We start from the raw sequence: 26289 nt of genomic DNA on the forward strand, positions 1-26289 counted from the left end.
ACAAAAGTTTAGATTCCAAATTTGTTGGAGAGGGAGGGATATGACTTCAAATACTTTCTAAGCATGAATCTACCTCTTCCTTATTGTTTGATTGTGAGTTACTATTTGGTTGACTTTATGATCATGAAGTGCAGTTCTGCTTACCTATAATACACCGGGCATCTGGGAAGCTCAGTCGTTAAGTGTCTGCCTTCGGCTCAGGTCATGATCCCGGGTCCTGGGATTGAGCCCTGCATCCAGCTTCCTTCTCGGTGGGAAGCCTGCTTCTCCCTCTCCCTCTGCCTCTCTCTCTCTCTCAAATAAATAAAATCTTAAAAAAATATATATATATATAAAAATGATTCCTATGTAAGACACAGAAAATTCCTGTTTATATTTAAAATATTTTGTCACAGAGTATATTTAAGCTTTCATTCTTCAGTGAAAGAGGAATTGGGGAGTTTGAAGTAGTATTTTATTCATGCTTAAGATATCCTCTCCATGAAGATTAAAGGTTGGTTTAGCTTAGAAAAACACAGCTCCCACACCCTCTTGTCCATCCTGCAGGATGGGAGTAACCCCCCGATGTCATAAAGGTAAATGAATCAAAGGTGTACAGGGAGCTGGTTTTCCTGCAAAGTGAGCCACACAAGATATCCTCTGAATGTTCTTCTTGATTTCCCCCTATAATTACCATTGCTACCATTAACCTTTCCCTTATTAAGGAAGGTTTCTTTGGAAAAACTCTTTCAGGGGGATGTATGTGGGCAGAGGGAGAAAGTAACAGGACCTGTTATCAAGTATCTCTAGTTCACACAATGGATAACCTTCTCTTCCGATATGGAACCTAGGGTTATACCTAGATTTCTCCTCTTTTCTCTTTTACCATGGCATCTGGCACAATAGGGGAAGGTTGATTTGGGGTGCATTTCTGGTGAATTTTGAAATCGATGATAAATACACATATGTTTTTAAAATTTCATCACAGCCACAAGATATTCCAGATGGCCATCGTGCACCACCCCCACTCGTCCAGAGAAGTAGCAGCACACGCAGCATCGACACGCAGACCCCCGGGGGGGCGGACAGGGGAAGCAACAGTAGCAGCCGCTCTCAGTCTGTGTCCCCCACATCATTCCTCACCACCTCAAACGAAGGTAGCGAAGAGAGCCCTTGTTCGGCTGATGACCTGCTTGTTGATCCCAGGGATAAAGGTACAACGCAGGGGGAGTTTGTTACCAGATTAATGAGCACCACCTATTGTATTGTTCATTCTGTTCGTTTTGTGGTAGAACACACACACTTAAGGCTACTAAGGTAATTACTTTGACATACATTCTTAACATAGATTTTAAAAAATTGAAGTACAAAACAGTAAGTTTTACTGTAGCGCTCAAGTGATGGTCTAGTTGTGTGGGTTTATGGACTTCTGTTTGTACCTTTTTTTTTTTTCTTCACTTGTTAATGCAAATTCCTTATTAATGAGAAACATTCTTTTTGGTATAAATGAACATTTGTCTTGAAAAGCACTTTTGTTCTCGGGCGCCTGGGTGGCTCAGTTGGTTAAGCGACTGCCTTCGACTCACGTCATGATCCTGGAGTCCCGGGATCGAGTCCCACATCGGGCTCCCTGCTCAGCAGGGAGCCTGCTTCTCCCTCTGACCCTCACCCCTCTCATGTGCTCTCTCTCTCATTCTCTCTGTCTCAAATAAATAAATAAAATCTTTAAAAAAAAAAAAAAAGAAAAGCACTTTGTTCTCTTTCACCTTAGTTGTATTGTTTTTACTACCTTAGTATTTTTAATTGAACTTGAAACCTTCAAATTAATGTTTTTTAGAATCACTTCGTGTGAAATTTCTAACAAGAATTAAGCTGATTTATGTCAATGCAAAATGAGTATTGAAGGCAAGCCTATAGTAAAAGGTTGGAAGGCTTACTTAGAGTACTAAACTACCTATGCAACTTAAAAGATAATTTGGAGACTTAAGCTGTTTGAATATTAATTACTAATGTTCTTGACTTTTAAAACAAACATGACCTGTCATTTGTATCAGGACAAAATTTTGTTAGTCTAATCCAAGTTACTCTGTGTACTTGAGAGCAATAATATATTTGTAAATTCTGCAGCTCAGTTTAGTAGTCATTTATTGAGAACCTACTACTCACAAGTGTGTTGAATGTCCTAAAAAGTTACAATTGGCCATTACCATCAACTACCTAAATTACTGAGACTGTAACAACTGAAAAGAACATAAGATTTCCTGAAGAAGTCAGTTAAAGGTATGGGCAGTTGTAAATGTTATTATTTGAACCCTTTTTTACCAGCTTCTAGGTTAAGTAAAATATGGCTATTCCAACACCCTCCACCAATTAAATCACAACCCCTGGGGGGTTGGATACAGGTACCAATAGTTTTTAATGCACTCAGGTGATTCCAGTGTGCACCGAGGTCTGACACTCACAGAATTAAACCCTTTGGTTGGGCTGTGTGTTCCTTATCAGGAATCTGCATAATTAACTACTACTTATTGTTAGGATTAAAAGGAATGGTAAATGCAAACCTTTTAGCACAGCTTCTGGTACTTAGTGCTCAATTAAATGTAACACTGCCCCCCCTTTAAAAAAACATGGCTATTAAAATCTTCCCCTTGTCGCCCATACTTTCTACTTTTACTTCAGTAACAAGTTGGAACTCCGTGAATTTTGTGTAATGCTTTATTTCACTTTAGGAGACTGGTGACTGGTTAGCTTCTCTGAATTTCTTTTATAAGAAAACAGGCCACAGTGCTACTGCCCGCAAAGAAAATTTATAGCTTAGTTGACACAGTCAGACTGAAAATTTAGAACACTTAGGTAACATATGAGGAATTTTAAGTTAATGTAGTAGAAACTGAGGATATCAACACTGAACAAGAATGCCAGAGTTGAAGTATTTGCTTTGATAGGGAAAATTTGGAAAGATTTCAAAACTTCGAGTTAGACTTTGAAGGAAGTTTTGGCAAATGAATAGAGATGGACCTCTGAAGTAAGGAGAAGCCTTTGGCGTACAGTGCAAGATGTCTCCTGACTGCTGGAACAGAGATTGTAACTTAGAGGAGCAGAGAAATCAAATTGAGAAATTCTGAAGGGCAGGCCGGGAGTGAATGATAAGCAACCAGCGAAGAGCCATCTCAGTTACATGTACTGGGAAGAAAGGAACTGGCATTTGAGTCTGATTGCTGCGTATATATCAGAAATAAGGGAGCAAGATATCAGTGTTAAGTGCTGTGAATTAAGTGAGATAGGCCTAAGCTGTAGTAATTGTAAGTGGAAAAGAAATAAAATTTTTTTGTTTATGCATTTATTTAGCAAACATTAATTATCTCCTCTTTAGCAGGTATTGTGTCAGATCTTGGGTGGTGGTATTGATGAGTAAAACACTGTTCTTACCCTCAAGTAGTTCGTGGTGTCGGGGGAGGCCATATACAATTAAAATTTAGTATGACTGCATTTATGTGGCAGTATTTCTTAGTAATCCAGCATGCCATTTTTTGCAGAGAATGGGAACAACTCTCCTTTGCCCAAATATGCAACCTCACCAAAACCTAACAACAGTTATATGTTCAAAAGGGAACCTCCTGAGGGCTGTGAAAGGGTCAAAGTCTTTGAGGAATGCTCGTAAGTATCCCCCCAAATAACTTTTATTATGAGAATTTTCAAGTAAGTTGAATAGTACAGTGATCACTCCTGTATATCCACAACCTGGATTCTGTAGTTAACATTCTGTTAATATGTGCTTTGCCTGTGCATGGTGGTGGTAGTTTTTGAAGTGTGTAGAAATAAGTTGCAGACATCATGACACTTAACTGTAACTACAATTTAATATTTGTTTCCTAAAAGTAACCATAGTACTCCTACATAACCACAAAACCATTATCACACCAAACAAAATTAACAGCAATGCTTAATACCAACTAATATCCAGTTGTTTTTCACGTTTCCTCACTTGTCCCCAGTGTATCCTCTGTGGCTGTTCTTTTTGAATCTGTATACAGTCAACTTCACACATTGAATTTAGCAGTATTTTTATTCAAGGTAGACTATGGATCTCACCTAGTGTGGTTTCCTTCTTTCACGGATTGAATTCCCTTCAGATTTTATGTACTTTTGGTCTCTAGTTCTTTAAACAGTATTAGAAGTATTTTGTCTGTATTGGAAATAGAATTCTACAACTTTGTAGAATCAGGTTACTGTGATGAAGATAATGTAAGAAGCAGGATTTTAAATAGTGTCTCGTACTGTTAGTATGTGATCTCCTATGCTCATATTTCTGCTGACTGGCACTCTAGGGAAGTACTATAATTTTAGACTCAAAATTTGCTCAGAATTAGCCTTAGTATTTTCAGTAGCCATGGCTCCTGGCTTTGTAAGTGATGGCTACAGGATTGTAGGTATGTGTGAGATAGCAGATGAGGTAATGAACATTATTTGGGGGTGTGACGGTAGTACCGAGCCCTTCCCTTCCAGTCTCACTACGGTTGCACGTCTAAGAGTCACCCTTCTGGCTTTTTCTCGTTTGCAAAACCTGAAACACAATGTGAAGATTGTCCAGCCTTGTCTGACTCACATCATTGATCTTTTTGCTCCTTTATGAACATCTTGGAATCATTTTGAAATATGGCATCCTTTTGTTCCTCCTGTGTGCTCCTACTGTCAGAGCTTCCTTTAACCTAAATTCTGAATAATTTTGCCACACAAAGAGCATTGTTTTTGAATTCCCTCAATTTCTATACTAGGAAATCCCAGATGTCAGTCTCCTATCTGCTTTTGTGACAGTAATTGAAAACTCCGTTTTAGCAACTGCTTCCCCCCCACCCCGCCATGCCTACTATGTGCCTACTATGTTAGTCTAAAAGCTTGACTGGTGCAAGCGGAATTTCTCCGGATCTGTTCCATGGACTCCCTGAATCATCATCGTCTGGGGTATGAGTTGGAACTGCAGATTCCCAGGCCCCATCCCAGGCCTAATGCATAAATATGGAGGTAGGACCTGGACTGCGCATCTCTAACAAATACCTCATATTTTTTATGCCCAATTTGCAGATGCTGGCTTGGACTTTTCCATGAGAATTCTTAAGACGTGGAATCATTTTACTAAGTAAAAATCACATGGTCTAAGTGGACCTTTTGGAGTTGAGCTCATTGATTTACTCATTGGTAGTTAAAATTGCCCAATGCAGGGATGCCTGGGTAGTTCAGTCAGTTAAGCACCCGACTCTTGATTTCAGCTGAGGTCGTGATCTCTGGGTCTTGGGGTCGAGCCCCGTGTGGGGCTCATACTCAGCACGGAGTCTGCTTGGGATTCTCTTCCCCTCTGCCCCCCCGCCCCCTACTCGTGCTCGTGTGCTCACTCTCTCTCTCTGAATAAATAAATAAAATCTTTAAAAAAAAGATTGCCCAAATGCAGAGAAATCGTTGATTCGCTCAAAAGCAGTTTGAATTCCTTTTATAAATGACTTCAAGTGAATATTTGTTGTGTAGGTTGGTGTCCTGTGGTACCTGCCTTAAACTCTTGCATTTGGAACATTTCTCAGGACTTAATATCTGAACTATGTATATACTGCTACATTATTTGTATCTAAAGGGAGGGAAAAATGGATAGGGGTGTGTGTGTATATGGCTGGATAGCTAGATCAAAGAAATAGAAGGTAAACCCTAACATCTTACATGGTTTATGGCATATCCATCTGTTATTAGAAGAGTACTCTTTTTAAAATGTACATAGTTTGGGGCGCCTGGGTGGCTCAGTCGTTAAGTGTCTGCCTTTGGCTCAGGTCATGATCCCAGGGTCCTGGGATCGAGCCCCGCATCCGGCTCCCTGCTCGGCGGGAAGCCTGCTTCTCCCTCTCCCACTCCCCCTGCTTGTGTTCCCTCTCTCGCTGTGTCTCTCTCTGTCAAATAAATAAATAAAATCTTTAAAACAAAAATAAAATATACAGTTTGTTATACATTATATTGATATAAAGGATGTGTAGCATACAAAAACTTACTCTTTTTTTAAGCATTTTCATTACGTTTCAAAAACAAATGAACAGCAGTAACCCAACAATGGATTCCTTAGACGTAATTTTAACTTTCTGTCAACAAAACAAATTACTCAAGGTCTAAAAAAATTAGTCTCTTTTGCCCTACCTCTGTCAAAATGAGAGCAAAACCCACTGGGCACACTAGCAACAAACACACATAGATTATTGGTCCTAATTAAAAATTTTAGGCTTATTTAATCATTCTTCTAGAATATTTTTAACTCTTCTGGTCTAAAAGCAGTAACTCTGACCTGCCTGGAGATTGGAGTGGGGTGAGGGTTGATCTCTGGTTTCTAGAAATGCACGTTTATTTACCTGAAAGAAAATAGGTGGTTGAATTAAGACCTAGAATTTAAACCACATTTTGTACTTTCAGTCTCTATATTCTTTGTGATACAGTACATACCATAGCCCTATCGTTTCTACTTAGTCCTTTTTAAAAGAAAGTCAAATATGCTATTTCTTCCTCCAAACTAATAAATTCCTTGGCCTCAGTTACCTTAGAGTCCTAGATATAATGGCCTCTTTGCAGTATAGAGGTATTAGTAAAAATATAACATGACCCTCCTTGTCTCTCTCCCTCCTTTCGATTATAAGTAACTTGGACCCACCATTTTCTTTGCTGATAATTTATGCCTGCATTAAAAAAAATACACAAGCCTTTAAAAAAAAGGAAAGAATTCTTTGCATCAGTATCAGAATACCTAGAATTACTATGCAGCCCATCCATCAGTTTTTCAGAAAGTTAGCTTGCAAACAGTTATATCCGCTTTGAGACACAGTCCTTTTGGAATAATTTCTTAAGGAAAAATGAAAATTTTAAATTAGTTCTAAGATTTTTTTTTTTCTATTTATGGTTATTAAGTTGAAGAAAGCTTTAAAGTAGTATTAGTACTTGCAGCTTCGATTACCATAGGTATATACCGGTTTTCCACTCCAGTGGTGGTTAATATGTTTCTTGGGTAGTATGCGTCTAGAAAAATGTTAGGGATCAGGAGTGATTCCTCTTGCTAGGTTGGGGTGGCCACTGGAAGAGGGGACATTAAGGAAGGTTTTTTGTTTTTGGGGAGGTTTTTTTTGGGGGGAGGTTGGTGCTTTTTACTGTTACTGTTTTGTTTGGTCTTGGTGCTAGTTATTACTGTTTATATTATTTTGTGTGAGATCTATTTTAATGAAAGCAGTAAGGAAATTAAGTAATTTTTAACAAGATAACCCCCCCCAAAATTAATTAAGGAGGATTGGCCTTTTTTCCCTAAAAATGAAAGTTATTTCTAATAATTGTACCTTCAGAAGAAAATTCAAGCATTTTTTTAATTATAGAAACCTAACCTCGACCTCCTATCTTCTTTAAGGAATTGAAAACCATACTCCCATACAGTAAAAATAGAGGAGTGTGTGCCCTTCTTATCACTAATCTATCCAAATACACTTGTGGTCCTAAAAGTACTTGATGTTGGAACAGTGCACAAGTAAAACATCAGTTAAATGATTTCTTTGTTCTTAAATTATTGTATTTGTCAAAGCTGTCCTTGGGTAGTATTCACTATTAATAAAATCTGCCCACCAAAAACATGGTCTACTTGGAGCTTTTTTGGGGGGGGGGCAACCATTCCCATTCCCCAGGTCTGTTGTTTATTCATTTCTTTTTTATTTTAAGATTTTATTTATTCATTTGTTAGCACAAGCAGGGGGATTGGCAGGCAGAGGGAGAAGCAGACTCTCCACTGAGCAAGGAGCTCCATGTGGGACTCACTCCCAGGACCCTGGGATCACCACCTGGGCCAAAGACAGATGCTTAACCGACTGAGCCTCCCAGGTGCCCCTGTTTATTAATTTTTTACAACCCAGCTCAGATGTTACTTCCCTTGTAAGCCTTCTTGCTACCAAATTCTCCCTCTTCCTCTGTGCCACAGATTATCCACTCCCCTGTGCTATTTTTAAACCTTTTACAAGACATTTTTATCACATCTGTCAGACCCTTTATAGGCGTTCTTGACCTTTTTTTGTGCTGTGGGCACCTTTGGCAGTATGACAAAGATTAGAGATGCTTGAAGTAATTCATAACTTCTCTGAATAATGTTTTAAATGCAGAAAACATGTAAGATTACAAATGGGATTAATTATATTGAAATACAGTTCTATTCTCAGTATCTCCCTCCCCCCAAGAACTACATATTTAATCTGTCTCCTTGTAAATTGTTTCATTTTTGGGTCCCCAGAATCTATCTAGTGCAGACTTGGCACACTTGAATTTTAATTTTTTAAATTTCATTAGGAGACATGAGAACCATGCTTTTATCATATGATCAAATTACCTTTTCCTACCTGAATCTTGATTTACTTAGGTTCTCCCACCTTAATTTCTTTTTAATTTTGTGGCACTTCCATGTTACTTTAACAATTTAATTTTTTAATATCTTTATTTTCATAGAATACCATTAATACTAGTATCCATTTCCAAACATTTGGGTTAGTTTTCAGGAGTACCTGGGGATAGGAAGGGACAGTGATTAGTTTTATTTTGATTTTATGTTTCCATTATGTTTCTCAGAAAACCATCATGGTTAACTCAAAAAATTTCTTTCAGTCAGAGATTTTTAAGCACACTTGAAGAAAAAACTCATGCCTGCCAAAGTTTAGTCATGCACTGGTGGAATTTAGCAAAGATGGATATTGTATGTCATTCCTTTCAAGATAGTACAGGCTTTGGAAAAATTGTAGTAGTGGAACATATTTTTGTCTTTAAACAGCTAGAATTTCTTTTGCTTTAGGAAATTCTTTATTTAATGGTTGTCTTAGATCTTCACTGAGATGCGGTGGTCATCAGCCTGAGTCCCCTGTGTGGTGTACCGGGCTCTCCAGGGAATTGAAAGCGGCAAAGATGAGTGATGTCCTTTCGGCATTCTAAGATACATATTTTGAATCATGTGTCTCCTTCCACTTTGGCCCATAGCATTTGAAGCTTTTGATATAATTTGAGTTTTGTATTTGAGTTTTGTATTCATGTATCTATAACTTACCTGTTTAGAAAAAAAATAATAAAAGAACTTACTTCGGTGATCTGTGACTTAAAACTACTGGGTTGTCTGTTCTGTGCCTAGGCCAAAACAACTCCATGAAATCCCAGCCTTTTACTGTCCTGACAAAAACAAAGTGAATTTCATTCCTAAAAGCGGCTCTGCCTTCTGCCTCGTCAGCATCCTCAAGCCACTCCTTCCCACACCAGATCTCACCCTCAAAGGCTCTGGTCACAGTCTGACAGTTACCACTGGTATGACCACCACTCTGCTGCAGCCTATTGCTGTGGCCTCCCTGTCTACAAACACGGAGCAAGACCGAGTCTCTCGAGGAACGAGTACAGTCATGCCATCAGCCTCTCTACTCCCACCACCAGAACCCATTGAGGAAGCTGAAGGGTAGGTGTGACCGTTTTTCTGGGCAACTGAGAACCTCCTCAGATCATTTCATCGTGGAGGCATCGCACGCTCCCAGTTGGCTGTGAAGTGCTCCGGCTTTCTGCGGCGACGAGTCACAGTGTGACTTCTGGAAGAAGGCAACGCCCTCTGACGGCTTTGCTCACTCATGAAGGCCAGCCCTCATTGCTTAGCCTGCTTTTTCTGAAAGCACCGGTTGAAACAAGAAAGGTCTCATTATTTACTTTTGGAGGGCCGATATCATACTGTTTTTTGTTTTCAAATTAAACTTCTTAAAAAAAAAGACAACTGATCCCTGCAAACATAATTCCTGAAGGGAGACATGAATGATGCTGCAAGAACCATCTTTTATATGAAAATGACTATTTTATAATACCAATGTTACATTTTCTGAAATGGAGCAAACAGGATGTTCAAAGATTCTTTGGTGGCCTCTTGTTTCTTGTTTCCCTTTCTAGGTGTGTGCTTTTCTCAGCTGTTTTCAGCTTTGGGACCAAAGGGATTGTTGACATTTTCCCAGCAATCTTAATCTCATGACTATGTTCTTCTCCCAAACAAGAATTGATAGGTAAATGCATTGAACAAATATATAACAAGAGATAAAAAGCAATATTAAATATTAGTACATTATGTGGTTTATGTTTTTTGATGTCAGAAGTTTGTGCTTTGGGTGAAATACTTGTAAAACTGCTGTTTTCTTCACTATACTTGTACACATTTCACCATGTGGTCAGAAAAATTATAGTCTGGAGACCAGTGCTTTAATATGTTCTCACCCATCATTGGAACTTGGTTGAAAAGTCAGTGAGCCAAAAGGAAACTACCCAGTGTTGATTGCTAGCTAGGAGTAAGGAGCCCCTTTGGTTTTCTACAAAATACTTACCACATGATCTCCCTTTATCATCACTGTATCATAGTTCTAAGAGGTCCTAAAATGACTGTGCATGGATTTCCTCCTTTGCTTTTGTGATGTTGTTGTCTTGTGGAATTGGTCAGGGTTAGTAGTTTGCCAGGAGTGTAATCCACTGAATAGCAATCCGGAGTCACAGAATCTTGCGACTGACATTTTCTTTATGGTGGTTGGCACTGAGATATGTTGCTTACAGATTTTGCTAGTTTTCCTCCAGCATTCCACACAGTGGGGAAGACAGGCCAGGAGAGCTTTGGAGCATATAAACAACAGGGATCTTTGAAAAATCCATACAGTTTTGGATTTAGGCTCAACTTAATACAATCACTGCCAGTATCACCTGACAACAGTATTTCATGTTTGTGTGTGTGGTAGTGAAATTAAGGAGTAGCTCTTTTTAAAAATGAGTTTCTGCAAACAGTATTGATAAAAAGCATCCTTCTAAGATCTTCATATACTACCTATGATGCAATAATTTAATGTTCCTATACGTATTATAGGGAGAAAGAAATTTAAATACTTGTAAAGGGGATACAGTTTAGAAGGTTTAATAGGTCAGTTCGGACATATACCATCAGGGGAAACCTAGTGGTAGCAATAAATCTTCTGAAAGGACTTCTTATACTCATGCACCTTTAAAACATCCAAGTAATTAAAATTATGCCCTGTGAAGTTTAAAATGGAGATGTATTTAGGCAAATTAGATAAATTCAAACATTTGAATAAGTCTATCAGGTTTCAGTTGGTAGCACTGATGAATTTTGGTACCTTCTCCATCCAAAACTAATTTACTTGGAATTAGTACATTGTGGCTTCTCAATCAGTAAAACTCAGTTATTCAGGATCTAAATTTTCTGGTTGGTTGGTTTCTTGAGAACCTTGATTCTTTGCCTTATTTGTTATGTGTCTTGACTTTACCATTTCACCGCTGAGAACTGCTCTATCAAAAGTACAGAAGAAAAGGTAAAACTCATCAGGGGAGTTGGTATGAATGGGAGGAGGAGGAAGTTAAAAACAAGTTTTAAAAAACTCTCAGTTTTTTGATTACTTGAATTCCATTAAATCTGTTCTTTTCTTTACCTTACACTTGTTTTCTTCTGTCCATTCCTGTAAATCGCAAGGGTATTTTATAACTAAAATGCCACTTTATAAACAGTTTTTCCCTTTACTCTTTTGTGTATATTTGTGTAATTCACATCTTTCTGTAGAGTTTCATATATCCTTAATCTAAAGTAATTTAAAACCGGAACGGGAGAACAAGTTTAAGAGTTATTATTTACATAGTCTTAGAGGTGGAACTTCTAATGTTTGGTTGTAAGGAGAATGTGAATTTGCAGGTAAATTAATTGTATGGCAACCAAGCATATCCCTTGGGTTTGGGAGAAATGGAGCCTGAGATTTGAAAGAAAGCAAAAAGGTCCAAGGACAAAGAACTCTAACTGCCAGTGCCAAAGGGCTAATTTTTAAGCATATGAGCTTTATTGCAGTCTTGAAAAAATATTAACCATAGGTCCATTCAGCTCTTTTGCTTACCCTTAGTTCACAGATGGCTGATTTTTTAAAAAATGGATCTACTTTCAAAAGAATATTTTCTAAAACTACATTCCATAATTATCTTGTTATTCTGTAGAAAACTGTACAGAAGATAAATTAGAATAGCTTCAATGGGAATATAATTTAAATTTTTAAAAGTTTTAAATAAATTTACTTCTATTGCAGTAAAAGAAATAGGTGACATGTATATTTTGGCAAAAGGAGCTATTCTCTGGTTATTTACTTGGTCTTAAGTTTCTTAAGTTATTTTTTACTCTTGATTTCTTCCTTGTGATGATGAAAACATAAAACATTATTGTTTCTGATCATGACTAAGTCTGTTACTTGTCATGGCTTTTGTTAGCAGTTACATTTTTAAAATACCTGTTCTGCCTCTTTGGTTAATACGATGAACATGGATGCCAAAATTATTTTTGAACTAGAGTCTTCATTTTGTTTAAAATATTTCTTACTACTTAAGCCAAATCAGCCTTTTAGAAGGTGCTACTGCTAACTGTGGAGTAATTGGCAACAAGAAAGGCTCCCCCCCCCTTTTTTTTTCTTTTTAATGTTTGGCTTTTACTGGAAAAGAGATATTTTAAAAAAGGGCAGAATTTATAGCCTTCTGTATGTCCAAGATTAGGACTGGGTTGTCAAGATATTCTTCTGTTAAAGGAAATAAAAGAAAAATTGCCATTACTGAATTCAGTTTACTATTCTAAACTTAAGATTCATTCCTTAATGCTTGGAATTTTGATGTCTCAAAACTGGACCAGTGGAAGTGCTGAATTTGCATTAAAAAAAGCTAAGAATACTTCGCACTTTAAGGTTTAAGTTTTGCTCTGCTTAAATTAATGATAATCAGAGCAGCCCTGAACAATATTTTGTTTATACAATCCTGTTGAATATAATTTGTTTTTTTTTTGAAGTCTGTATCTTTCATCTCTGTTTAAGCTGTGTAAATCTTTTTAAGATGCAATTTTTAAAAATTTTGTTTTTCTAACAAAAGTCTCCCCCAAAACAGCATTTCTGATGGTGATAAATATTGTTATTATGTACTTATGTATTCCCTGTATCTGACACTGACACTTAATTGCTGCCTCACAAGAAAATAGAACTTTTATGTTAAAAATAAAGTCTGTTCTTCTTGCGAGTTTTTTTTTTTCCTGTGTACTTTTATGAATGCTGTTGCCTCTATTCAGATTTTCTTTTCAGACACTCCTAGCCTGAAATAACTTATAAATAGTATATTCCTTTTCACAAATGTATAGAAAAATGAGTGTGTCTAAGTAGCAGGATATATAATATTGTCAGTTGTTACTTCCTTGCTTCTCTTTACTTGTTCTGGAACTTAAAGTACCTAATCTTTGTGGTAAGTGATAAACACACTGAAAGATAATACATGTTTATAAGTAATTCATTACTTCATAGCTAGACATTTAGCTGGTACAGTCATTTAATTTTATCCTGAAGTACACATAGAGGATTTTTTCCTTTTGTTTGGTAATTCACTTTTTCTAAATCAGCCATTTTCTTCCATATCTACAGTGGTTTACATATGCAAGGTAGTTGTTTAGGCTCAGGGGTTTAGTCAGTATGCACAGAACTAGTTAGATATGCCCCAATGAAGGTTGCATACGGTGTATATATAACACATAGAAAGTAAAAGTCACCACAGCAGTCAGTCATAAAAAGTGGTCATCAAATTACATTGTAAAAAATTCTAAAAACTATTTGTGGGGGAAAAAGTTAACTAGAATTTGGGGATAGCTAATGAATATATATTTACATTACAATGTAACATAGCATCAAATGCAAAGAAAATCTCAAATTGGTTCCAAATCTTCCATTTTTTTTTTCTCTTAGTCTTTCCCCTCCAACTTTAAAGAGTTTGAGAGGAGAAAATTTATTTTTTTTAAAGATTTATTTATTTTAGAGCAAGAGAGAGCACGCAAGCGTGGAGAGGAGGCAGAGGGAGAGGGAGAGATCTCATGACCCTGAGATCACTATCTGAAACCAAGAGTCAGTTTCTTAACCGACTGCGCCACCAAGTCACCCCAAGAGGAGAAAATTTAGGTCTCAAGTTGGGTGTTCCTCTCTTCTCCCATTTATTTGATTTTTCTTTGACTCATTAAATATACCACACACACAAAACTTTTTAGGTCTATCTTTTCTCCCTCAATTGCTTTTCAGTGGCTGGGTGTGAGATACAGTATCCTCTTCATAGCAGTTCCCTGCAAAGAAGTCACCTTTCTGAGCTTCAGTTTTCTTATTGGTGAGATGAAGGGAATAGTGCCACCCAGTAAATGACTACTGAATGAAAATAGCTTAACTTAAAAAACTGGAAGCAAACACTTGTTATCTCCTTTATATTTTGTTAGGTAAGTTTATTCATGCCATAAGAAAGCCAAAGTTTTCAATCTTAGGAAATGGTCCCATGTAATTCATTTTAGCTTATAAAGTTATAATACAATTAACCCTTGAACAACACAGGTTTTTTCAATAAATATTGGAAAAAATTTTAAAGGTTTTTGACAGTTTGAAAAAACTCACAGATGAACTGCATAGCTTAGAATTATAAAAAAAATTAAGAAAGGTATCTGATGAATGCATAAAATATATGTAGTCTATCTACCATCGAATATGCACAAATTTATTGTAAGTTAAAATTTATCAAAACTTAGTTGCACACACAACCATACATGGTGCCATTTGTAGTCAAGAGAAATGTAAACAAATGTAAAGATGCAGTATAAAATCATAACTGCATAAAATTTAGTACAGTGTATTGCTTTAGTACATAGTGTATTGCTTTAGTAATTTCATTTATACCTGTTGCTATTGCAGTAAGCGCATGTTGAAAGTATCCTCTTAAAATGCTGTGTGACACTAATCACGAGCAGTTCATCTTTCCAGTAAATTGTGTATGGCAGTAAAAAGTGCTCTTGCGGGCGCCTGGGTGGCTCAGTCGTTAAGCGTCTGCCTTCGGCTCAGGTCATGATCCCGGAGTCCGGGATTGAGTCCCACATCGGGCTCCCTGCTTGGCAGGAAGCCTGCTTCTCCCTCTCCCACTCCCCCTGCTTGTGTTCCTGCTCTCGCTATCTCTCTGTCAAATAAATAAATAAAATCTTTAAAAAAAAAAAACAAAAAACACGGGGCGCCTGGGTGGCTCAGTCGTTAAGCGTCTGCCTTCGGCTCAGGTGATGATCCCGGAGTCCGGGATCGAGTCCCACGTCGGGCTCCCTGCTCCGCGGGAAGCCTGCTTCTCCCTCTCCCACTCCCCCCTGCTTGTGTTCCTGCTCTCGCTATCTCTCTCTCTGTCAAAAAGAAAAAAAGAAAAAAAGTGCTCTTGCAGTTCTCATGTATTTTTCATGTTTCGTGCAATACCATAAACCTTGAGTAACACCATGGGACCCATACAAAGTGCCACTAGATATGCTGGAATTTCTCCCAAGAAGCAGAGAAAAAAAGTAGAATTGCTTGGTAATGTATCAGATTGAGATCTGAAGCTGCAGTAGCAACCATTTCAAGATAAATTAATCCAGTATATGGACCATTGGGGAAAAAAAAAAAGATGTGAAGCCATTGTAGCTACATCAGCAGGCATGAAAACCTTGCAAAACACCTTTTCATCTTGTATTGAAAATGCAGCTTTTATGTGGGTGCAGAATTGCTGTAAGAAAGACATACCTATGGACTAATATGAGAAAACCTGAAGTTATTATATGACAAAGCAAAAAGAAAATGAAGGATCCAAAGCTGGAGAATTTAATGGCAGGAAAGGATGGTTTGATAATTTTAGGAAGTGGTTTGGCTTAAAAAATGTCAAGATAACAGAACACTTCTGATGACCAACAGGCAGCAGATGAGTTCCCAGACATCATTAAGAAAATAAGTGATGAGAAAGGATATCTGCCTGAACAGGTTTTTAATGCAGATGAAAGTCCCCTATTCTTGGGGGGGGAGGGGGAATGCCATTAAAAGACATTTAATAGGAAGAAAAGTGAGCACCAGGATTGAAGACAGGAAGAGAGAAGCTAATTCCACTTTTTTGTGCAAATGTAGTTGGATTTATGATCAGGATTGCCCTTCTCTATAAAGCTGCTAATCCCCAATCAAGGGAAAAGATAAATATCAGCAGCCAGTCTTCCGGTTGTGCAACAAGAAGGTTTGGACAATGAGAACTCTTTCTGGATTGGTTCCACTGATGCTTTGTCCCTGAAGTCAGGAAGTCCCTTGCCAATGAGGTACTGTGTTTTAAAGTTCTTTTGATATTGGACAATGCCCTCGCCACCATAAGACCCCATGAGTTCAGCACCAAAGACATAAAAGTGGTCTACTTGCCTCCAAACACAGTGTCTCAAATTCAGCCTGCAGGTCAGGAGTCATAGGGACATTTTTTGTTAAGATTTTATTTGTCAGTGAGAGCATAAGCAGGGAGGGCAGCAGAGAGAGAGAGGAAGAAGCAGGCTCCCCACTGAGCAAGGAGCACGATGTGGGGCTTGATCCCAGGACACTGAGATCATGACCTGAGCCGAAGGCAGACGCTTAACCGACTGAGCCACCCGGGTGTCCCAAGGGACTTTTAAGGCTCATTACACACTGTACTGAATGGAAAACATTGTCAACACCATGGAAGAGAACCCCGACAGAACATCATGAAAGGCTTGAAGGGTTATACCACTGAAGATGGATGGTGTCACTGTTACAGAAAAAGCTGTGAAAGCCAGGAAACCCAAAGAATAAATTCCTACTGGAGAAAATTGTGTCTGCCTGTTGCATATGACCTCACAGGACTTAGGACAGTCAATCAAGGAAATAATGAGAGATTGTGGATGTGGCAAAAAAGGTGTGTGTGTGAAGAGTTTCAACAGATGGGTCCTGGAGAAATTCAAGAGCTAACGGACACCATGCAAGAGGAATTGACGAAAGATCTGAGGGAGACGAGTGCCCCCGAACCAGTGCCGGACCATGAGGAAGTAGATGTAGAAGCAGCAGCACCAGAAGACAAATCGACATTCGACCATGTGGCAGAAGGGTTCCGTTTATTCAAGACGACCTTTTATGATACAAGCACTGAAACTAAAGCAAATGGTGGAAGGAGCCTTGATACCAAATAGAAATATTTTTAGAGAAACGGAAAAGCAAAATCAGAAATGACAGTGTATTTTCATAAAGTTGGCACTGAGTGCACCTGCCCCCCTTGCCTCGTTGCCCCTCCTCTGCTGCCCCCGAGACCTGAGATCAGCTGCCCAGTCAACGTGAGGGTGAGGATGAAGACCTTTATGATGCTTCCGCTTAAGGAATAGTAACTCATCAGTAGGCCATGCTCTTAATAAACTTAAGTGTTGTGTATGTTGTATCTTCGTGTGAAAACCTAGTAATTGTATGGCAGGAACCACACAAGACATTTTTGTGGCATCGTCATATTGCCTAAGTATTCATTGTGTAGAACGTCATGTGCAAGACTTCAAGTGGTTAGCCTGTCCGTACGGAGGCAGAAGGTGAGTGATCTTTAATATAAAATTAATGTGTTAGCTTTGTTTTTTAACATTGTTTTCAAGAATTACATTACCGTACAGTATGCGTCTCATATAATTGGAGCAACTGTATCAGCCTGTCATCACAGGGAAGTGGTATTTTTAAAAAAGTAGTTTCCAATGCCATATTATGAGTGCCACTCCTACTTACTGAGTGCCATAAAAATGGAACAATCCGCTCGTTAGTGTACAGGCCAGGCCACCGTGGGGCAATCGTATGGATTATACGAGGCTACTGCGGGGCAATCAGACTGATGCTGCTTCATTATCAGTGCACGAATTGTTATGCCTTTGAGTAAATATGAATTTCTTTTTCACATTATCTTCATTTTTGATGTCTGGTGTTAGTAATACAGAGCATCTACAGTGTCTTGTATAAGACTATTGATGTAGGTGCTGACAGTTGATTGAACTTGTGAACACATGACATCAATAAATTATAGCACAGTACTATAAATGTATCTTATCTCTTAATGTTTTCATTTCTCTAGCTTCATTCTAAGAATGCAGTATATAATATACATACAAAGTGTGTTACTGGTAAGCCTTCTGGTCAATGGTAGGCTATTAGTAGTTCAGTTTTGGGGGAATCAGAAGTTACACGCAGACTTTCAACTGTGTGTTGGGGGGATTGGATAACCACCCTGCACTGTTTGAGGGACAACTGTGTAGTCGAGGATATTGAGCCGAAATCATAATAAAAATAGGTAACACTATTGATAGCTTACCAAGTACCAGGCACCTTATATGATAACTGTTTACCCTATAAAGCCAAACACTGCTACTTTTACTATCTTATGGATGACCAGATTGGAATTAGATGAGCTCTTCATGGCCATGCGGGAAACATCAAAGTCTGACCGTAGGACTCAAACACAAAGCCTTCCTGCTACTTCCTCCATAACAGTGACATTAAATTAGGTGTTCAGTACACTGCAGATTATGTGCCACTCAGCCAGTGCCTTGTTTCCTTTGCCATCCTCTTCTTGACTTCAGCTACTGGCAGCTTGGTTCAGACGGTGAAGAGAAAGTACGCTAGTTAGACACCAGTTCCTTACCAGAGAAGTTACTGACACACATCCTCAAGCTGTTAGTTTTATGTTGCATAGCTGCAGAAGTTCCAGAGAAATATTTTAACTTGGGGAGCACAACTTTTAGAGAGGCAGAGCTGACTTCAGTCACATTTTTGGTGGATTTTCTTTTAACCTGATCTTTGAGGAAAAAACTTATTTAATCAATCACAATACATGTACTCCTTAATCCCCACGCCCTTTTCCCCCATTCTTCCCACCCACATTCCTTCTGGTAACCATCAGTTCTCTATAGTTAAGACCTGTTTCTTGGTTTGTCTTCTCTCCCTTTTGATCATTTGTTTTGTTTCTTAAATTCCACGTATAAGGGAGATCGTATGGTATTTGTCTTTCTCTTACTGACTTATTTCACTTAGAATTATACTCTCTAGCTCCACGCATTGTTGTTGCAAATGGCGATTTAATTCTTTTTTTTATGGCTGAATAATGTTCCATTGTGTATACACACACACACATATATACCACATCTTCTTTATCCATTCATCTATTGATGAATACTTGGGCTGTTTCCATAGTTTGGCTATTGTTAATAAAGCTTGCTATAAACATCGGGATGTATGTATCTCTTTGAATTAGTGTTTTTGTATTTTTAGGGTAAATACACAGTAGTGTGATTACTGGATCATATGGTAGTTCTATTTTTAATTTTTTTTTTTTAAGATTTTATTTATTTATTTGACAGAGCGAGAGCACAAGTAGGCAGAGTGGCAGGCAGAGGGAGAGGGAGAAGCAGGCTCCCCGCTGAGCAGGGAGCCAGATGTGGGGCTCGATCCCAGGACCCCAGGATCATGACCTGAGCCGAAGGCAGCCGCTTAACTGACTAAGCCACCCAGGTGCCCTCTATTTTTAATTTTTTGAGGAACCCCCATACTGTCTTCCACAGTGGCTGCACCAGTTTGCAGTCCCACCAGCAGGGCAGAGGGGTTCCTTTTTTTCCACATCTTTGCCAAGGATGTTTGTTTCTTGTGTTTTTTATTTTAGTCATTCTGACAAGTGTGAGATGGTATCTCATTGTGGTTTGGATCTGCATTTCCCTGATAATGAGTGATGTTGAGCTTTTTTCCATGTGTCTGTTGGCCATCTGGATGTCTTCTTTGGAGAAATGTCTGTTATGGGGTCCCTGGGTGGCTCAGTGGTTCAGCAGCTGCCGTTGGCTCAGGTCATGATCCTGGAGTCCCAGGATCCAGGCCTGCATCGGGCTCCCTGCTCAGCGGGGAGCCTGCTTCTCTCTGTCTTCCTCTCCCCCTCTCCCTGCTCATGCTCTCTAATAAATAAAATCTTTAAAAAAAAGAAAAAAGAAAAAAAATGTCTGTTATGTGTCTGCCCATTTTTAAATTGGGTTATTTGTGGGTATTGAGTTTTATAAGTTCTTTATATATTTTGGATACTAACCCTTTATCGGATATGACATTTGCAAATATCTTCTTCCATTCAGTAGGTTGCCTTTTAATTTTGTTGACTGTGTCCTATCCTGTGTAGAAACTTTCTATTTTGATATAGTCCCAATAGTTTCTGTTTTTATTTCCCTTGCCTCAGGAGATATATCTAGAAAAATGTTGCTATGATCAATGTCCTTGAGATTACTGCCTGTGTTCTTTTCAAGTATTTTTATAGCTTCAGGTCTCACATTTAGGTCTTTAATCCATTTTTAGTTTATTTTTGTGTATGGTGTAAGAAAGTAGTCCCGTTTCTTTTTTTGCGTGTTGCTACAAGTTTCCCCAAAACCATTTGTTGAAGAGACTGTCTTTTTCCCATTGTATATTCATTCCTCCTTTGTCAAAGATTAACTGACCAAATAATTGTGGGTTTATTTCTGGGTTTTCTGTTCTATTCCATTTATTTTTTTTATGTGAGTACCATATTGTTTTAATTACTACCACTTTGTAGTGTAACTTGAAATTTGGAATTGTGATACCTCCAGTTTTTTCTTTTTCCAGATTACTTTGGCTATTCAAGGTCTTTTGTGGTTCCATACAAATTATAGGATTATTTGTTAGTTCTTTGAAAAATGCTGTTGGTATTTTGATAGGGATTGCATGAAATCCCTTAGATTGCTTTGGGTAGTATAGACATTTTAACAATATTTGTTCTTCCAACCCATGAACATGGAATTTCTTTCATTAGTGTTTCATAGTTTTCAGAGTAGAGGTTATTCACCTCTTTGTTTAAGTTTATTCCTAGATATTTTGTTGTTTTCAGTGCAATTGTAAATGGGATTGTTTTCTTTTTTTTTTTTTTTAGATTTTATTTATTTGAGAGAGACAGAGATAGTGAAAGAGAGAGCACAAGTGGGGAGGAGAGGGAGAAGCAGGCTCCCCACAGAGCAGGGAGCCCGATGCGGGACTAGATCCCAGGACCCTGGGATCATGACCTGAGCCGAAGGCAGACGCCCAACCAACTGAGCCACCCAGGCGCCCTGGGATTGTTTTCTTAATTTCACTTCTTACTGTTTCATTATTGGTGTGTAGAAATGCAACAGATTTCTGTACATTGATTTTGTATCCTATGACTTTACCAAATTCATTTATCAGTTCTAATAGTTTTTTGGTGAAGTCTTTAGGGTTTTATATATATATTTAGTATCATGTTATCTGCAAATAGTGAAAGTTTTACTTTCTTACCAATTTGGATGCCTTTTCTAAAATTGTTGTCTGATTGCTGTGGCTAGTACTATGTTGAATTAAAGTGGTGACAGTGGACATCTTCGTCTTGTTGCTGGGCTTAGGGGAAAAGCTGTTTTTCACCATTAAGTATGATTTTAACTGGGTTTTTCATATATGGCCTTTATTATTTTGAAGTATGTTCCCTCTACACTTTGTTCAGGGTTTTTGTCATGAATGGATGTTGTACTTTGTCAAATGCTTTTTCCTGCATCTGTTGAAATGACTATATCATTTTTATTCTTTCTCTTGTGTATGTGATGTATCCTGTTGAGTGATTTGCAAATATTGAAACACCCTTGCAACCCAAGAATGAAATCCCACTTGATTGTGGTGTATGATTTTTTTAATGTATTGTTGCATTTGATTTGCTACTATTTGGTTGAGCATTTTTGCAACTATAATTCATGAGTGATATTGTCCCATAGTTATCTTCTTTGTGGTGTCTTTATCTAGTTTTGGTATCAGGGTGATACTGTCCTCATAGAATGAATTTGGAAGTTTTCCTTCCTCTTGTATTTTTTGGAATAGTTTGAGAAGAATAAGTATTAACTCTTCTTTAAATGTTTGTTAGAATTTGCCAGGGAAGGTATCTCGTCCTGGACCTTTATTTTTTGGGAGACTTCAAATTACTGATTCAGTTTCATTGACCAATCAGTAATTGGTCTGTTCAAATTTTCTACTTCTTCCTGCTTTAGTTTGGTAAGTATATGTTTCTAGATGTTTTTTTTTTTTTAATTTAAATTCAGTTAGCCAACATATAGTGCATCCTTAGTTTCAGATGTAGAGTTCAGTAATTCATCAGTTGCGTATAACACCCAGTGCTCATCACATTATGTGCCCTCCTTAATTGCCCATCACCAAGTCACCCCATCCCCCCCACTCACCTCCCCTCCAGCAACCCTCAGTTTGTTTCCTATAGTTAAGAATCTCTCATAGTTTGTCTACCTCTCTGATTTCTTCCCAGTTTTCCCTCCCTTCCCCTATGATCCTCTGCACCATTTCTTATATTCTACATATGAGTGAAACCATATGATAATTGTCTTTCTCTGATTGACTATGTCACTCAGCATAATACCCTCCAGTTTCATCCACATCGAAGCAAATGGTAAGTATTCATCCTTTTTGATAGCTGAGTAATATTCCATTGTATATATGAACCACATCTTCTTTATTCATTCATCTGTTGATGGACATTTAGGCTCTTTCCATAGTTTGGCTTTTGGATATTGCTGCTATAAACATTGGGGTGCATGTACCCCTTTGGATCACTACATTTGTATCTTTGGGGTAAACACCCAGTAGTGCAATTGCTGGGTCGTAGGGCAGCTCTATTTTCAACTTTTTGAGGAACCTCCATACTGTTTTCCAGAGTGGCTGCACCAGCTTGCATTCCCACCAACAGTGTAGGAGGGTTCCCCTTTCTTTCTCCGCATCCTCACCTACATCTGTTGTTTCCTGACTTGTTAATTTTAGCCATTCTGACTGGTGTGAGGTGGTATCTCATTGAGGTTTTGATTTGGATTTCCCTGATGCCGAGTGATGTTGAGCACTTTTTCATGTGTCTATTGGCCATTTGGATGCCTTCTTTGCAGAAATGTCTGTTCATATCTTCTGCCCATTTCTTGATTGGTGTTGAGTTTGATAAGTTGTTTATAGATTTTGGATACTAGCCCTTTATCTGATATGTCATTTGCAAATATCTTCTCCCATTCTGTCTGTTGTCTTTTGGTTTTGTTGACTGTGTCCTTTGCTGTGCAGAAGCTTTTTATCTTGATGAAGTCCCAATAGTTCATTTTTGCCCTTGCTTCTCTTCCCTTGGCGATGTTTCTAGAAAGAAGTTGCTGTGGCTGAGGTCGAAGAGGTTGCTGCCTGTGTTCTCCTCAAGGATTCTGATGGATTCCTGTCTCACATTTAGGTCTTTCATCCATTTTGAGTCTATTTTTGTGTGTGGTGTAAGGAAGTGGTCCAGTTTCATTCTTTTGCATGTGCTGTCCAATTTTCCCAACACCATTTGTTGAAGAGACTTTTTTCCATTGGATATACTTTCCTGCTTTGTCAAAGATTAGTTGACCATAGAGTTGAGGTACATTTGTACCTTTATTTTTCTAGAATTATCCATTTCTTCTAGGTTGTCTAATTTGTTGGCATACAGGTTTTCATAATATTCTGTTACAGTTGTTTGCATTTCTCTGGTGTTTGTTATTATTTCTCCTCTTAGTGTTTTTTATTTGGGTCCTCTTTCTATTTCCATGAGTCCTCCTAGAGTTTATCAATTTTGTGATCTTTTCAAATAAATAGCTCCTGGTTTCATTGATCTGTTCTATTGTTTTTTTAGGTTTTGTTTTTTTTTTTAAGATTTTATTTATTTGAGAGAGAGTGTGTGTGTGTGTGTGCACAAGCAGGATGAGTGGCAGGCAGAGGGAGAGGGAGAAGCAGACTCCCTGCTGAGCAGGGAGCCCAACGCAGGGCTCGATCCTTGACCCTGGGATCATGACCTGAGCCGAAGGCAGACAGTTAACCAACTGAGCCACCCAGATGCCCCTGTTTTTTTAGTTTTTATATCATTTATTTCTCCTCTAATCTTTATTTCCTTGCTTTTGCTGGGTTTGGGTTTTATTCTTATTTTTCTAGCTCCTTTAAGTGTAAGGTTAGGTCATTTTGAGATTTTTTTCTTGCTTCTTGAGGTAGGGCCTGTATTGCTCTAACTTCCCTTTTAGAGCCACTTTTGCTGCATCCCAAAGATTTTGGACCATTGTGTTCTTTTCATTTGTTTCCATGTAATTTTTTTTTTTTTAAGATTTTATTTATTTATTTGAGACAGAGAGAATGAGAGAGAGAGAGCAGGAGAGGGAGGAGGGTCAGAGGGAGAAGCAGACTCCCTGCTGAGCAGGGAGCCTGATGTGGGACTCGATCCTGGGACTCCAGGATCATGACCTGAGCCGAAGGCAGTCGCTTAACCAACTGAGCCACCCAGGCGCCCTCCATGTAATTTTTTATTTCTTCTCTGATTTCCTGGTTGACCCATTCATTGTTTTAGTAGCATGTTATTTAATCTCCATGTATTTGTGCTCTTTCCATATTTTTCTTGTGGTTGATTTCTGGTTGATTTCATAGCATGTGGTCAGAAAAGATGCATGGTATGACTTTAATTTTTTTGAATTTGTTGAGACTTGTTTTGTGGCCCTATTTGTGATCTCTTCTGGAGAATGTTCCATGTGCACTTGAAAAGAATGTATTCTTCTGTTTAGTATGGAATGTTCTGAATGTCTGTTAAATCCATCTGGTCCAGTGTGTCATTCAAAGCTACTGTTTCCTTGTTGATTTTCTGTTCAGATGCTCTGTCCATCGATGTGAGTGGGGTGTTAAAGTATTACTATTCTATCAGTGCTATTGTATTACTGTCAGTTATTTCCTTCATGTTTGTTATTAACTGTTTTATGTATTTATGTGCTCCCATGTTGGGTGCATAAATATTTACAATTGTATCCTTTTTTTTTTTTAAAGATTTTATTTATTTGAGAGCCAAGAGAGAGTGCACAAGCAGGGGCAGGGGCAGAGGGAGAAGCAGGCTCCCCACAGAGCAGGGAGCCCAACTCAGGGCTCAATCCCAGGACCCTGGGATCATGACCTGAGCCGAAGGCAGATGCTTAACTGACTGAGCCACCCAGGTGCCCCCACCATTGTTCTATCTTCTTGTTGGATTTTCCCCTTTATTATTACATAGTGTCCTTCTTGGTCTTGTTACAGTCTTTGTTTTAAAGTCTAGTTTGTCTGGGGGAGCCTGGCTGGCTCAGTTGGAAGAGCAAGTGACTCTTGATCCTTGGGGTCGTGAGCTTGAGCCCCATGTTGGGTGTAGAGATTACTTAAATAAACTAACTCAAAAAAAATTAAGCCTAGATGTTTGATAGAAATACTACTACCCCAGCTTTGACATTCATTTGCATGATAAATATTTCTCCATCCCCTTTCAAAATTAGGTGTCTTTTAGTCTGAAATGAGTCTTCTGTAGGCAGTATATAGATGGATCTGGTCAAAAGTAATTTTTTAATCTTAATTTGGTATGCTCATTTCAGACAGAAGACAAAATAAAATCACCTGAATCACAATTTAATTTATATGTGAGGCCAAAGGCACTATAAAATAACAATATATAATGTTAATAGTGGTTATTTTGGGTGGTAGGGTTGTGGATGATTTTTCTTAAACAAGAGAGTATTACTTTGAAATGGGAAAAAGGAAACTTTTTTTCTTTAATGTAAAAACATGCACTTCAAAATCTTACCTATGAAAACCACCCAGGGGCTCCTGGGTGCCTCAGTCAGTTAAGCATCTGCCTTTGGCTCAGGCCATGATCCCAGGGTCCTAGGATTGAGTCCCACATCGGGCTCCCTGCTTGGTGGGGAGTCTGCTTCTCCCTCTGCCCGCCCCCCCCCCATTTGTGCTCTCACTCTCTCATGCTCTCAAAAAAAAAAAAAAACCCACCACCCAGATCTCCTTTTTTGTATTTTACTCTTTGGATGTTGATTGGTTATTTATACCACTGAATGAAGAACCATGTTTCAACTTTAAATGCCAAAGACAGTTTTTAATTCAACTTTTTAGTGTCTTTAAATGGCACATAAAAAAGGAGGAGATATTTTATGGTTGGCATATTAAGGTGACCCATCCTGTTCAGTAGGTTTTTATTGCCATATTTAAACACCTTACCATTGTATGTGTTTTATGTGCATTACTTTCAATACTGCTGAATTAATATTTAAGTTTGTATTTCCTTCCTAGTTTAATTTCAGTATCCCAAGATTCTGGGGCTATTTCATTGCTCAAGGTAAGAAAACACAGGGCCCTGCCAATACTATGGCAGAAGATATAAACTAGATTGATTCTGGCTTCTTTTTATTCCTGCCTTCAGTAAATCAGGTTAAATACTATGCTTATATTTCATTGGTTATTGTTTCTAGGCTCAAATTTTTAATATTTGATGGTTTGTATTTTGTTAGTGTATTTACACAAAGAACACATTGTTATTTCCCATATGACGTCCCTTCTGTATGAAGTTAAAAAGAATCAGTCTTAC

At 38.2% G+C, this 26289-nt stretch overlaps 1 protein-coding gene across 6 annotated transcripts in view; it reads left to right on the top strand.

The window, feature by feature from the left end:
- Positions 1 to 26289, top strand: part of FAM117B (family with sequence similarity 117 member B) — a 102911-nt gene that overhangs the window by 64640 nt on the left and 11982 nt on the right. For 2 of the 6 annotated variants that reach the window (XM_045868189.3, XM_045868188.3), the window contains 3 exons: positions 968 to 1193; positions 3516 to 3636; positions 9146 to 13070. In XM_045868189.3, the coding sequence (XP_045724145.1) occupies positions 968 to 1193; positions 3516 to 3636; positions 9146 to 9464 (666 nt within the window). In that variant the 3' untranslated portion in view covers positions 9465 to 13070. Of the gene's footprint in view, positions 1 to 967; positions 1194 to 3515; positions 3637 to 5061; positions 13071 to 25994; positions 26226 to 26289 lie in introns of those variants that run through there. The other 4 variants (XM_064586938.1, XM_064586937.1, XM_064586940.1 and 1 more) reach the window with 4 other exon arrangements.

This window comes from Mirounga angustirostris, unplaced genomic scaffold (assembly GCF_029215605.1).
Source record: "Mirounga angustirostris isolate CCGP_5_RB_7025 unplaced genomic scaffold, mMirAng1.0.hap1 SCAF_3, whole genome shotgun sequence".
Classification (NCBI taxonomy): domain Eukaryota; kingdom Metazoa; phylum Chordata; class Mammalia; order Carnivora; family Phocidae; genus Mirounga; species Mirounga angustirostris.